Raw genomic sequence first — 14,871 nt, 5'->3', positions numbered from 1 at the left:
CTGGGTAAGCGGTGACACCCTGGCCTGGCTGCAGTTTCCTGCAAACTTCCACTGACCTGGAGAGCTAGACAGCCAGTCTGAGACCAAAGGGAAGGGGCCTTTCCCTCGCCGCCGAGCTGGTGCTGCAGCTGATTGAGTCCCTAACGTGCTACAGCTCATCTTTCTTCACATATAAGGAGCTTTGCAGCCCATGGGAAATTATCCTTTTTAATTATCCTATGGGAATTGATGGGTGTTTCTTTATGGGTAAGGCTCACAGGGCATATTACCTTCCCAACTCAGGAGAAACAGGCACAGTAAGCCACAGGGAAATACCCTATTGCCATAAACTGTTCCTTGGCTGAGAATTCTTCCCGGTGAAGTTCAGTGCCGGTAACTGCAGAGAGGACGACACCTGCATTCCCATTGGCACAGCCCTCCAAATTGCAACAGCTGAGTGCAATTGATTTACACCATCTGGAATCAGAGATCTTCCCTGAGGCTATGGTTATCATTTTTAAAGAAAAGTGACCCTGTCCCTTTTGTTTCAAGAAGTTCTGTCTCTGAGAGACTTTTTTACAAGGAGTTAACTGATTGCTGATTAACTTAAGGTGGTGAATGTGTTTGTAAAGCTGGCAGTGACACTCCCGATGTTCCGGCAGATCATTTTTCCGTGCCACAGTCAGCCTGAACTACTTAGGAGTTTCATGAAGAATTCAGTTTTTCATCTGCACAAGCCATAACAAAGGTATCAGCTGGCAGCTGATTAGTTCCATATTCAGTATTTATTCTTTGTCATTTTGCTAAGATCCAAAGCTGAGCCACTTCATAGTTGCTTATCTGTTAAGTGAACAGTCCAGCTGCCTGGAAAGCGCTCTTGCTCAGAGCGTCTCCATCCTGGTGCAAGTGGGGTCAGCTTGCTCCTGCTGGCGTGGGGGTTTAGAGCAGCTGGAGCGAAGCACGGGCAGTCTGCGGGACCACAGAGATTGGCTCTGCGTGCTGTTTGGTGCTTTATATTTTTATTTCTGCACAGAGTTTCACCAGGAGACAAAAAAAGCCTCCCTAGCCTCACTGACATACCCTGGGTTATATAGTGAGGACCTGACCTTCACCTGCAACCACTTTTTCCTTTCATCCTAGGGTCACTTCCCAGTGATGACCAAAGAGTGGCCCTAACCTCATGTTTAAGCTCTCATGTCAAAGCTGTAGTGGTTTAGTCCTGCAAGCAGTGGCCACATCAGTGTCTTCACTTTAGGAGTTGCTCCACTAACACACAGGGATCCCACGGTGGTGAAGGGTTCCAGTATGGCAACTGAAATGGGGAGGAAAGGAGGCCTTTGGCAGACGGAGAGCTCCTTAGGCTAAGGCTATAAACTAGGTAAAGCACAAATTGCAGCCGTCTGCTTTCTGCACAGGACTCTAGGAAAACTCTCTGTAGGAAAGAGAATGACCCATCAAATATTAAACCTTTTTTTTTTTTTTTTTTTAAAGCAGAGTGAGAATAATGCCCATGAGACCTGACATCCACCAGTGATTAACAATTATTGCTCAAGCCGTCCCTTCCCTTCCCAACCCAATGTTTGTAACCCAGACACTGCCTTTTGCTGTTGTTAATTCCACAGTGATTTTAAAATGCTCTAGATGCAAATACTGTTGGCAGAAGGCTGGATTTATATACTGTGGCCTTCAATTCAGGTTGTAGCTTATGATCTGGGGTAGTGTAATTCTAGCTACCGGCTAGACATATGGCAACTGACATACGGCAAGGTGCAGACTGTTATTAAATATCAACTAGGAATGAAATATATTTCTGTTACATACACTGTAAATTCATGCTTCCCATTTAGGTGTTCTTCAGTAGTTTAGTACTCGCATGATCAGTACCTGTCCTATTTACAAATTTAAAAAGTAGATAATTTTTAAGTCTGTCGTGAATCTGAAAATTTAGTAGGGGTCAGTCTTGGAGGTAGGAAGAGATGATGGAGAATGGGGGTTGAATGATTATTTTTTTTCCCTGAACAGGAAATATTTCTCAGAAATATTAGTCTGTTTTGACGAAGATATTTCAATCATTGCTTAGTTCAATATTTTCTGACATTTTAGGATTATTTAACATTTCCTTAGCTGCCTCTTTTGAGTTATATTACTTTTTAAATAAACAGTACTATTCTGAAATTCCCTCTAAAAATAGGGGCACAAATATTTTTAAATTCAGTGTTCCCATCTTTTCAGTCAAAACAAATAGTCAAAATCTGATCCAAATTTGTGAATAGTTTGGTATTAAGAAGCTCCTTTTTTCACAGCAGATTTCCCCTTGGCTGATACTCTTGTCCTGTCCCCCTGTCATGTGGCACATTAGTGGTTCTCTCTTTTTCTCTGTAGGGCCAGAAATAGGCTTCCCCTGACACATTTTTGCATTCCCAGTATTTGTTCCAAATATACAAAAATCTGTTTTCTCTGCTTTTTCCTATAGCAAATAATCCAAGGATGTTCTTTTAAAAATCTTCTTTTCAGTAGAAATGCCTTTCATCATTTGCACAAGCTTTCAAATTGGTTATAAAAATACCATCACACTTGATACCTCCAAGTATGGTTTAGCTGGAGAGCAAGACTCCAGAGGTATTAAGCAGCACAAATGCCCAGGGACAAACACTGAGCACATTTTCCTGATGTGACTCAATAGAAGAATTTAGCAGACCTGTTTGGGAAAGTGCCTAAGACACTGGATTGTGTATAAATATTTCCTATTTGTTTTAGGGACTGGAAAAAGCTACAAAGTTGTGGTCTGGAGATTAGGTTTCTCAGCTCAAGGCTTGATTAGAACCAGTGCCTGCCTAACCAGAAAGTTCAGAGGTCTATCTGAGACTTCCTAAATGGGGGGAGTCTAATTTTTTAATTCTAACTAATCTCTCTCACATAACGTTTCTTGCAATGCCCTTAATCCAAAGGACATGGTTTTTTATAGACCAGTGCAGTCAGAATAGATCAATGGCACGGAATAAAAGCTGACATGAAAAGGCACTACTAGAAATGATCGACATCCAGATTTTTGGTCTTCATCTTCTGTTTTAGTGCCTCGTGTTCAGTGCCACAGTGCAGGTCCTTGTCACAGCTCCCACATTAATGACACATCTCGTACTTGCACAGTGACCCAAGTGCCTTTGTAAAACGTCCCCATAACACGTGTGGCCTTTCTGAGACATGCGGGGAGCTCCAACCAACATTTGCTCTCGTGGTGATGAAGCACACAGTACATTTTGTCTGCTAGGAATCCTGTTTCCAGTTCTCAGAGCTAAAATTAAGCTATCAAAACTGCACGAGGCAACAGTCCCACTCTCCTGTCTGACTCCCCAGTCACTCTGCCTGTCACCCTTCATGTTTCTGTGAGTGAAACTGTTCTGGGTTGTGGTGCAAACCACGCTAATTCTGTATAGATTAATTCCAAGTGACAGCACTTACATATTTCCATGACGTTCCTTAAGCAAAGACTGTTGTCATTAGCCAAGAAATGAACATTAATATCCCCAGATGAATGACCTGTGTCCAGGTGATTTACCAGTCACGGGGAAATAAAGACAAAGGAAGGGAGATGAACCAACTCTGAGTTTGCCTTTGTCAGTGGAGTTCTAGAGGAGCAAATCCAAATCTCACACTCCATGTTCAAACTGTCTGTGGGTCACCAATAAGCAGTTATATCACTTACATGTAGAACGCTTGTTACCCAGAAAAATGCAACATAAATATGCACTTCACCTACTGTTTAACTACAGATCCTCCAGCACGGAATACACAGATCCCTGCTAGTGTCCAAAGAGTGAACATTCCTTTTAAATTCAAAACTGGTTCCCCACTAATATGAAGCAAAGGACTGTTTGCCCTGCTGCGGCAGGTTTGCCCCGGCAGCCACAGGGGTCAGGCTGTGCCCCCGGTGCTGCCCCTCCGGGCACCTGCCCAGCTCAGCCCACCCGAAACAGCCCCTCTCTCTTCACCCAGCTCCACCACCAGCCTCTCAGCTGTGGGGGGCGGGAGGGCTCCCCAAGATCTAGGACTAGCGCCGTGGTCTTGATTTGGTAGCGTGTGGACTTGTTCATGTATTTGCACAGAAATGTGCCGTTCTGGGCAATTTTCAGATGAACAGAGGGGCTAGATCCACCCAGCAATAAGAAATGGATTGTTTTCTTTATAAAAAATCCCTTAATATTACATCAGAAATTTGAGAGGAAACACGACATGATATACAAGGGTAGTTCAGAAGGTACATCCTTCGTCAAGAATGACGCTTTTCCTTATTATACAGCAACAGGGAACACTATAGGGGTTTCCTTTTTTCAAAGGTCACACTCAAAGGGTTGCAGTCAACAGCTCGATGTCCAAGTGGAAACCAATGACAAGTGGTGCTCCTCAGGGGTCAGCACTGGCACCAGTGCTATTTAACAGCTTTGTCGGCTACATGGACAGTGGGGTTGAGCGCACCCTCAGCAAGTTTGCCAACGACACCAAGCTGGCGGTGCAGTCAACCCGCTGGAGGGCAGGGATGGCATCCAGAGGGACCTTGACTCGCTGGAGGCGGGCCCATGTGAACCTCATGAAGTTCAACAAGGCCAAGTGCAAGGTCCTGCACATGGGCTGGGGCAATCCCAAGCACAAACACAGGCTGGGCGGAGAATGGACTGAGGAGAAGGGCTTGGGGATGCTGGTGGATGAGAAGCTCAATGTGACCCAGCAACATGCACATGCAGCCCAGAAAGCCAGCCAGATCTGGGCTGCATCAAAAGCAGCGTGGCCAGCAGGGTGAGGAGGTGATTCTCCTCCTCTGCTCTGGGGCCCCCAACATCAGGAGAACATGGACCTGTCAGAGCGAGTCCAGAGGGGGCCATGAAGGTGATCAGAGTGCTGGAGCACCTCTCCCAGGAAGACAGGCTGAGGGAGCTGGGGTGGTTCAGCCTGGAGAGGAGAAGGCTCCAGGCAGACCATAGAGCAGCCTCCCAGTACCTGCTGGGGCTGACAAGAAAGCTGGGGAGGGACTTTTTACAAGGGCCTGTAGTGACAGGACAAGGGGCAACGGCCTTAAACTGAAAGAGGGTCAGTTTGGATTAGATGCAAGGCAGAAATTCTTAACTGTGGGGGTGGTGAGACACTGGCCCAGGCTGCCCAGAGCAGCTGTGGGTGCCCCATCCCCGGCAGTGCCCAAGGCCAGGCTGGAGGGGGCTGGGAGCAACCTGGTCTGGGGGGAGGTGTCCCTGGCCACTGCAGGGGGCTGGAACTAGACGGGCTTTCAGTCCCTTCCAACCCAAACCAGTCTGTGATTCTATGAACACATAAAGTGTTTGGACATTGCTGAAGGCCTCCTACTGATCCAGCGTGATGGATGTGTCAGTCCTGGAGGACATTACCTGCATTCATTACCAATTTAGCCCATTTGGGAGTAGTTAAACATCCTTTTGAAAACTGACTGTAATTTCCTCATAGCACATCCTTTTTTAAAGTACTGTCAGAATACTTCAGAGCGCATTTTTGCAACCTAGATTGTTCACAAACCTTTCATGTCATCCATTTCCCATGCTTTATGTGAAACCATTTCCAAAATATAGTAAGTGTGTGGAGGCAGGTCCCCAGCCAAGGATAAGGAGGCTGAGGTTATCGCACAGGGTGCACATCCTTCCCTGTCAACAGTATAATCCAAACCAAAAGTGGTTGACTGCCTACACTGGGAGGTGTAGTTGGTATTGCATTAGCTGAACGGTATTTTAAACTTTATACCATGAGAATATCAAGACAAAGAATGCTTTCTAGAGAGATATTGAAGGTTTTAGGATTTCACAAACATTATTTAATTTTCTGATGACTATCACTGTATTCATACAAGGAAAAATCGGTAAATAACACTCTGAAGCTTTATTAACTTAAACTACCTCAGATTTTTAGTTATTTCTATATCCAGTCTGATTTCTATATCCAGTCTGATTCCCAGGTGGGCATCCTCAGCTCCCAAAGAGTCTGACCAAGTTACTTTGCTGTTGGCTGGAACAGATTATTCCTGCCTAGCTTTGAATATCGTGGGTCTACATTCCCTTTTTGCATTCTTTCTGCACTATTCTGGAGATTCTTATTTACAGAAAGCTGCTTTTTTGTTTCAGTAGATTTATCTTAACAGCTTTAAACCTATTGTATCACCTAACTGCTGTGGAGTTTGGGACTGCTGCAGTATAATATCACCTATGAAAGAAATTCAGAGGACTGGGGAAAGAACTAACTCCAGTGCCATGAAGACCTTTGGAGCCGATCCATTAACTTCATTTTTACAGATGGAGAATAGATTAGAAAAGGAATTTTTACAAGATTACACTGCAAACTGGTAAAATAGGGTTAGAAATGGGCTATTCCAGTTCTTGGTCATGGGCTATAATCCCTAGATGACACTGGCATTTGCAAATGAGCAAGATGTGACTGGATGTCTTGTTACACACTACAGGGAGCCTTCTGTGGGCAGTTAGCTGCTCAGACTCCAGTGCCCTTCTGGTCATTGAGCAGTAAAGGAGCACTTTTGCAAACCAATGTTCTTTTCCCTGCAGACTACAGAAGTCCATTTGTGGAGATTCACCCGGAACATCCTGAAATAATCTACATTTTAGATGCTAAGAAAACGGTTGTTGTCCCTTGCCGAGTTACCTCGCCAGATATCAAACCTAAGCTTAGCCAGGTAAGTGACTGTTTCAGAGAAACTCAATCAGTTCAGGGGTCTGGGCTGCCAATAAAATTGGTAAAAACACAAAATAAAATGTATGAAGCTAGGTAAGTTTCAGATAAAAATAGCAAAGACACTGAAATTCCAGCAGCACCGTCCTGCTCTTGCAGTGTATTCCTACTGAACTGTGTACAAGGCTGTTTGGGGATTAGCCTGAGTTTATCACGTATATTTCTCATCTTGTGACTTGATGTTCCTCCATAAACTGGCAAAGACAGATGACAGGGCGCTGTTTTTCTTTAAAATTCTTTGTAAAACACCTGGCTGTTAGCTATCCTCATGAAATCTCATCTCTTTCATACCTTGAACCTTGTCAGAACAATTGCCCATTTTTGCTTGATTTCATAAATTTAAACCAAGTTTCAGCTTTGGGAATAAATGGCTACACCGTCCACCCCTTTGACAGAAGTTACATCTGAATGTCAAGGTTACAGAGTGGTCTGTGGAGGCCAAGGCCATTGTGTATAATAAAAATGGAAATTTAAGGTCTGGGGCTTCCTCAGTTGATGGAGGTCTAGTCACTCATTTAAAGGGCTTTAGAATTGCTTTGTAGAGAAGCCTGTCATGGAGCGAGGAGCAGAACATAGGTTTCCTGGCTCTAATCCTGCCTTTTACCTAATAGGTTCTGTGCCTTTCCATTCCCCTGCCAGGCTGACTGCTGGAGCTGCCCTAATGGGACCAAGAGCTCAGCGCCTGCCCTGCCCTTTCTCCGCAGCCTGGTCCGGAGGGGCTGTGAGAGGTGGGGGTGTTCTGCTGGATACAGGGGGATAGTGCAGCGCAGGCAGATGGGCTGATGTTCTGCTGGTAGAGGGGACTGAAGACCTCTGCTCCTTTTAGCAGTTCAATGTCTTAGTTTTTAGGTGTCTCCTCCTCCCAGGAGGCAGCACATGAAGTCCTGGAGGTCTGAGGCAGTGCTCCGGCCCCTGCTGAGACCAATGGCAAATTTCCAGTAGACGTGCAGAGGGACAGCACCGGCCTTATTGCTTTAGCAGATCTCTATTTTAAAATGTTGTCAGTAGGGATTAAAAGGGGGTGGGGTGGGGGAATAAGGCTCCTCTCCTGCTCTAGCTTATCGCTTCCATAACACTGAATAAGTGTTATCACCTTCTCCTCCTTGGCTATAAAAATGAAACATCCCCATCTTATTTTAGCCTGCTTCAACCAAATTCATTGCCGGAGTACAATGAATGACCGGCACAGTCAGCTGAGCTTGGAAACTCAACCATGCTGACCTCTTTATTTATTCCTTTATTTAGAGGCAGCCCTGCTCTCCCTGCTTGCCATCTAAATTCTGTCCCGGTAATTTCTTCAAACACAAACAAAGTCCTTTACCTTGCTGCAAGCGGCTGCTGGAATAAAATCTCCACTGAAAGCTCCCTTTTGAATTGCAAAGAAAATTGTCCCCAGGAGATTTTTCCCCTTCGAGGGAGAGCAGCTGGGCTGCAGGGCAGGGATATGGGTGCTGAGCACGGCTCCCCCGAGGAACCCTCCCAAGGCGGGGGCTGGACACACATGGCTACCGGGGGGACGCGCTCTGGGAGCCACGCGTTGGCTTCGGAAGCCACCAGCCCCAGGCTCTGACTGCGGAAAGTCACCACTTGCTTTGCCCTGTCTGGGAATTTCGTGGTGCCGCGTGGAGCCAAGGTGGCGGCTTCCCGTGCGGGGAGGAAGCAGGGCGGGAGAGGGGTGGAGGTAAAGGTGGGGGAGGAGAGGTGCATAAGGCCATCGGACAAATTTAGAACATCCTCTTCTTCCAAATTTAATCTCCAGTAGACAACGAACATCAAAGGGAGGAAAGCCACTGTGATTTCCTTCAAGCAGCATTGACGCTTTTTGTTTGATTGTTTAAATATATATTTTTGAATGGTTTATGAAAATGTTTAATATGTGTATAGAGTTGAAAAGGGCCTCCTGTGCGGGGTTATTTTTTCTTTCCCCTTCCCCTAGCCATCAGGGAGCAGAGCTGCCAAATTGTGAAGTTCAGCTTTATCACATTTTATTATTCTTGTAGAAAATGTACTTTTTTCCACCGTAAATTAGGTTCCTTATGTTACCATTATACTTTAAAATCATTGCGCTCTCTGGCCTTTAAATATGTATGGGGAAAGGTACCTCTTGCTAATACTGAACAGATCCCAGCTAACTCAACATATCACCTTCGTTATTAACAAACCCATGCTAAGACACACAATTCAAACTTTTAATTTTGCCTAACATGATTTTAATTCTGGGCAAAAAAGAAGCATTTTCAGTCTTGTCAGATCTGTTTAGTCAATGATCTGGTTCAGTGTGCATTTGCCACTTACAGCTTTGACCTTCATGGGTGTTAAGGCATGATTAAGCCTCAGGTCTCAGATCTCCTTCTGTAATTTTCCTGAATTTTCCTAATGGTTCTGAATAGAGATGCCACAGCTTGATTACATCAAAAGTATTTACACGAAATCCATGTTTCCTACTGCTGGCAGAAGAGAACTGCTGTTCCAAAAGAAAGCAACTGTTTTGCTGTGTCTCCTTCCCCACAGCAACATCACCAGTCCCTGCCCCACAGTCATAATTCTTCCTCTTTGGTCTGTGCTGAAAATGTAATAACAAGTGACCTAAACCAGTGCCAACCTGATCAATTGTGTATTCATATGAGAGGTATAAGCATCAGCTCTCAAAGCCTGAAGCTGAAATTTTGTTGGAACAGGAGTATTATTGAAACTGAATCCTATTTAAACTGCACTGCCATACAAGACTACTGTTTGTTTGCAGACAGAAAAATAAATTGCATCCTGCATAACAACAAGAGTAAGAGCAAAACTATTATATCACTGGGGAAATTCCCACCTGCAGTCCCTACTGCAGTTCTTGGTTAGCTCCAAAAGCTAAAAAGAAGTAGCTCTGAAAAGGAATAAATAACTTCCCTCACCTTTGAGAAGCCAGTGTGTGATAGGAACGAGGGAGAACCACTGTGCAAATAAAATTGCTAACACGTGGCAGCTGTAGGCACACGGAGGTTTCCCCAAACCCTTCATTTTTCAACCAAAATTGACCTTAACACTCCTACAGCGCATCCTTAGTCCTAAAGATAGTTCCTATATCCTTCTGGAAAAGTCAGACCTACAGCCTGTGCTTCCATCCACCTTCCTGCAGATAGGCTGAATTTCAGTGACCTGCTTTACAGACTCCGAAGCTATTTCTCTGCATTTCATTTCACATATTTCTATTCTACATTACAATCCAGGATTTTCAAAACGATTGGAAAGTAAATTGCTTTTTCTCTAGCAAATTGAAGATTTCTCCATGTGTTAATAGTGATAATAAACTAATTATTCCCACCAATAAAAGCTAACCTGCTTGACATTGGTGCTGTCCAAGGGTGTATGGAGGGTTCATTCTTATTAAATGAATTTTTGCTCTAGTTTATTTTCCACATTTGCCTTTCATATCCTCATTTTTTCCCCATAAGTAGAACTTACAGATACTTACAGATTTTTTCAAGAATCTCAGAACATTACAAGTATTTATGAATTTAGGACAAAAAATGCCTATGTTACTAAGTCCCCTTCTTTCTGCCACTATGATTCACCATCTTAAGTCATCCAGGCCGCTTCCATGCATAGTGGGAATCAATAGGCTGCTCTGAAAGTGTCTCATCCCTCTCTGTGTACAGAGAATCTGATGGCTAGCCACAGACCATAGCTTATAGATGGCTACACCAGGTGAGCTAGTGACATGAATATTCTGATTTTTACGGGTCTAACTTCACACATGTTTTTAAAGTACTGTGAGATCCTAGGAAAGTATATGGTAGCTACATGTAGTGTTAGGAAAAGCAAATTTTGTTCTTAAACAGTTCCAAAAAGATAACCCTACAGAATTAATGTAAGATAGGCATAATTATTTCCAGCAAATAGATGAGAGAAATGGGACCTATAATGGGTAGCATGGCATCTTGCCTAAGATCTGAGAGGACCGGCACTCCTGAATCAAAAGCCCCAGTTATGATGTCCAAGTTTTGGATTTCAAAGACAGTCAGACCTTAGGGAGGGCTTTTCTATTTGCTTATGTTGATGTTGCTTAAGATATGTGTGGAATGAGACCACCAACCACTCTGAAAGGTCAAATATCTACCCTGCCTCTAAAGCAGAACAGCCTTGGCTGGTTGCCTCTATGGTCTGAGGGGAAAGGGAATGTCTCACAAGCCTCCTATCTGTCTGTTCTCTTTCAGTATCCTCATTCCGTAGAGATGAAACTCAAGAGGATAATGTGGGACCCCAGAAGAGGATTTATCATCCCCTCTCATGCTTCTGTTTACTCTGGAGTATTCACATGCACTGCGAATGTCAGTGGAAATGTGTTCACCTCCTATTACGTAGCCCAGAGACTGGGTGAGTGACGACTGTGGGCCAAGGAATGACCACAATGTTTCTATTTCATGGCTAAGCCCCTGGGTATTATTTCTTGGTTAGCCTCAATTATATTTGATATATCTAATTGGCACGTATCTGTAGCAAGTCCAAGCTGGAACACTAAAAGCAAATGCAGTCTTCCCCTTTTTTCCTATTCAATAGAACCTGGATTTGATCCACTCCTGTTTTTGAGAAATTACCAAGTGTTAAGGTGGTACAAAATATGAGTATTTTATTCAAACCCCACCAAGGCTTTGTTTGCTTGGATCAAGCTACATTTACATTAAAGCAACTGCTGGTTTAGGATAAACTAAACAGTAGCTTTCTTTTTGCTTCTGGTCACTAAACACACAAGATCATGGTATAAAAATCTCATTAAACTGCTAATTCATATCTTTGCTTTTTTATATAGTTTGTCTTGGTGATTTACTGTACCCTTTCTCTTGTATTTACAGTTGAGCTTCAGATCAAAATTAAAATCTGAATTTGAAGCAACTAAACATTCAATTTTTGAGTGCCGGGCATTTACGTGAAGCCAATTAGAATTTATTTTTCTTTTGTTTTCAATGTATGGTCATATATTTTTGAAAGAGGAGAGTTTATTGTGACTTCATTCCCGTAAGATCATGGCATCCTTCTATAGAATTAGCACTGAGCTTTAAACAACAGGCCTGTAAATTTGTACAGCAGCCAAATAAAAGTCCTGTAAATCCCTCTCTCTCCCTCTTTCTTCATTGTTGAAGCAATTATTTTTTACTAGGATCATGAATGCAAAGCTAAAACCCCCGTTAGGTCATCTCTTTGTAGCCCAAAGGACGCGGGGAATACCTTACTCGCTGAATGTACCGTGGTCAGACACATTTTGTATGGGGCACCGTAAACATGATGCAGGCTTATTTCTGAGCTGATGTGTTTAAGGCATCAATAAATATGTAAGACCAAGATTTGTGGATCTCATTCAGGAAAGAAAGGTAGCTGGTCATCAGAGGGGAGGAGAAATATGTTTCATGTTTTACAGAAATTAATCCTCTTGCAGATATACAAATCGTAGTCATAGAATCACTTAGGTTGGAAAAGTCCTTTGAGATCATCAAGTCCAACCTGTGGACTGCCAAGTCCACCACTAAACTGTGCCTCTAAGTTAGACATCTACATGTTTTTTGAACACTTCTGGGATGGTGATCCCACCACCTCCCTAGGCAGCCTGTGCCCATGCTTGAGCACCCTGCTGAGGCACTCAGAAGGATGTCACTTCTGAGAACTTTTTCTGAGAACAGCTGTGAACCTGCTGAGTGAGGGTTGGTGCCACCACAGCAAATGCAAGAAAAGTAATTTATAAATTACTGTGCCCATGGGATCAGTTAGTTTGATCAGCTGATATTCAGGCATTTATACAACTGCCCTAATATTTCCATCTTGTGGACATTTCCAACAATTTCCGCATAAATGACAGAAGAAGGTCAGGCGTTTTGGAGAGGAGCAGATGTTGGGGGGCAATCAGAGTGCGGATGCCATCTTAAACACGCTTGATGCAGAGAGCACTGTGTGGTTATACCTTTGCTTTTTTCATTTCAGAGAGCAGAATACAGAACCTGACTCTAAAAGCAACTCCCAAAAAACTGCTGGTTGGAGAAACTCTCTCTTTGGAATGCAAAGCTGAAACCTTCATCAACGGGCGCATTGAGTTCGTATGGACGTGCCCCCGTGGGACTGTGAGTTGATGAAAATTCTGCATTCTGCTTTCATGCAGTCTCCCCCTACCCAAAAGAAAGAACTGTCCACAGGCCTGAGTAAACCCTAACTACCACTTATTCTGAAATATATCCAACCATTTGTAAGCCTACAATCAATTGTATTTTCAGTCTGAATGAATCTAAAACTTGTCTGACCATCTTGAACCTGCAACTTAAACTGCAAATCTCAGGCTAAAAGCCAGGAGTGTGTTTCTTGTTGGGATGAATAGCTGTCTCATTTCTTCTGGGCTTGTTTCTTGATCCTGGCTCACAGTGGCAAGTCCCAAGGCAGCCATGGAAGTTGCATGTTGGCAATCTGCTCATCAATCTTGGCATTTATTAAGTAGGAAAAAGTGAAACAAAAGCCAATTGTATCTGCTGAAATCTCCACCAAAGAATGACATTTAAATTTTGAGTGTAGGTTCTTGAGTTTTCTGTGGAATGCAACACAAAAATGCTGGACTTGAAGTAGAAACATGTAGGAGACTGAGCATTTGCTTTGATGTACTAAAACCTTTCAGTTCTCCCAAGGAAAAACAGAGGGAAGAAGGGGTATTTTCCAAATTAGTTCATTTATCTGAGATACTACTCATGGTTCTATTTGATGCTCAGAATGAAGATGACTGCTTTTTTGTTGTTTTTAGTTCAGGAAAATATACATTTCAAAGAATCATCTAAGCCTCTTGGAAAAGTGTAAAATGTGATTCCTAAAAACTGATTCTCCTGTTTACTTAAAAAAAGAATGTCTGATTTTGTTTTGGTGAAGAAACTGAAAAAATTATAACAGAATTTATAGAAGCACAAGCAATATGCTATTACTGAATTTTGTTTTGTGAACCCCATATGATGGAAGAGAGTTGGCTTTCTGTGAACCCTCCTTAGACTTCTAACATTATAAACGTAAAATTTCCTGGCCAAATCTCTGGGTTCAAAAATCCCATCAGAAGCGGTAATGCTTTCTAAAATTCTCCAGGAATTTGCATTGGCACTTGGCTGTCATAGTAGATTATATTTCTGTCATAATACTTTTCTTTTAGAAAGTAGGAGTTTTTAAAGACAGAAAAATACTGACTGTAACAAAAAAAACCAAAACCAAAACCAAAAACCACCATCAAAAAAAACAAAGCACAACTCTGACCCTACAGATGTCAATGGCAGGTTTGCACTGAGATCCCTGGGATCTGGTCCCTGAGAAGGGCTGATCTGTGACGAATCCATCCCCTTACCTACCTGCCTGCCCAGATTTCAGTAGAGAAGCGCCACAGGTCCACTCTTTCTCTCTCTCATTAGATTTGATAATGAAATCTCACACAAGAGCTCTTCCCGCTGATTTGTCTTTTATACTATTTATCTTAGCGATGGGGAGGTATGATCATTTTGATATGAATCACTGCTTGTCTTTACTGGCAGACTTTGAAAGGATGAACAAAATAATCCAGTTTATGCTGCTTTTTGACCACCTTTTTTCTGACTTCCAGCACCCTTATCCTAAAAGAACGATGGATCAGACAGACATAGTGTATAAAGTTGGCAGTAGCCTGACAATTGAAAATGTCACCATGCAAGACGGAGGCCTGTACGTATGCAAAACATTCAACATAACAAGGCTGGAGGCCAATGTCACCGTTACAGTGTATGGTGAGTTCTGCAGCTTAACCAGAACACCCAAGAACCAAGACTGTTCAGTTTAAAGGATAATGCCACATTATTAAATCTGTTGACATAGAAATGGCATTAGGAAGAATGCCAACTAGGTAAATTTCTAATGGATCTATGGGAGAGTCAGCACCCAGCACTATGTTTTCAAAGGAAAAGTTCAAGACTGAGACATGTCTGAGGACATGGATTAACGGGGAGCTGAACTGTTTTGAACAAGCTGGCATCAAGTGTGGTTGCTGCTGCTCTGGGAAATGTGGCCTGCTGTCAATAACATGGACAAGAGCCACCTCAGCCATTTCTACACGCTGCTCCAGGGGCCGTGCAGATGCATATTCTCTGCTTTAAATAAAAAGTCCTTCAT

General features: G+C 43.2%; 1 protein-coding gene across 2 annotated transcripts in view; it reads left to right on the top strand.

The window, feature by feature from the left end:
• LOC130158601 (vascular endothelial growth factor receptor kdr-like) overlaps positions 1 to 14,871 on the top strand; it is a 141,977-nt gene that overhangs the window by 49,681 nt on the left and 77,425 nt on the right. For both annotated transcript variants that reach the window (XM_056359320.1, XM_056359319.1), the window contains exons 4-7: positions 6,552 to 6,679; positions 10,938 to 11,097; positions 12,694 to 12,830; positions 14,330 to 14,489. In XM_056359320.1, the coding sequence (XP_056215295.1) occupies positions 6,552 to 6,679; positions 10,938 to 11,097; positions 12,694 to 12,830; positions 14,330 to 14,489 (585 nt within the window). The remainder of the gene's footprint in view (positions 1 to 6,551; positions 6,680 to 10,937; positions 11,098 to 12,693; positions 12,831 to 14,329; positions 14,490 to 14,871) is intronic.

This window comes from Falco biarmicus, chromosome 14, assembly GCF_023638135.1.
Source record: "Falco biarmicus isolate bFalBia1 chromosome 14, bFalBia1.pri, whole genome shotgun sequence".
Lineage (NCBI taxonomy): Eukaryota > Metazoa > Chordata > Aves > Falconiformes > Falconidae > Falco > Falco biarmicus.
Note: the sequence above shows the minus strand (reverse complement) of the source record. Positions and strands in the feature narration are given on the sequence as shown.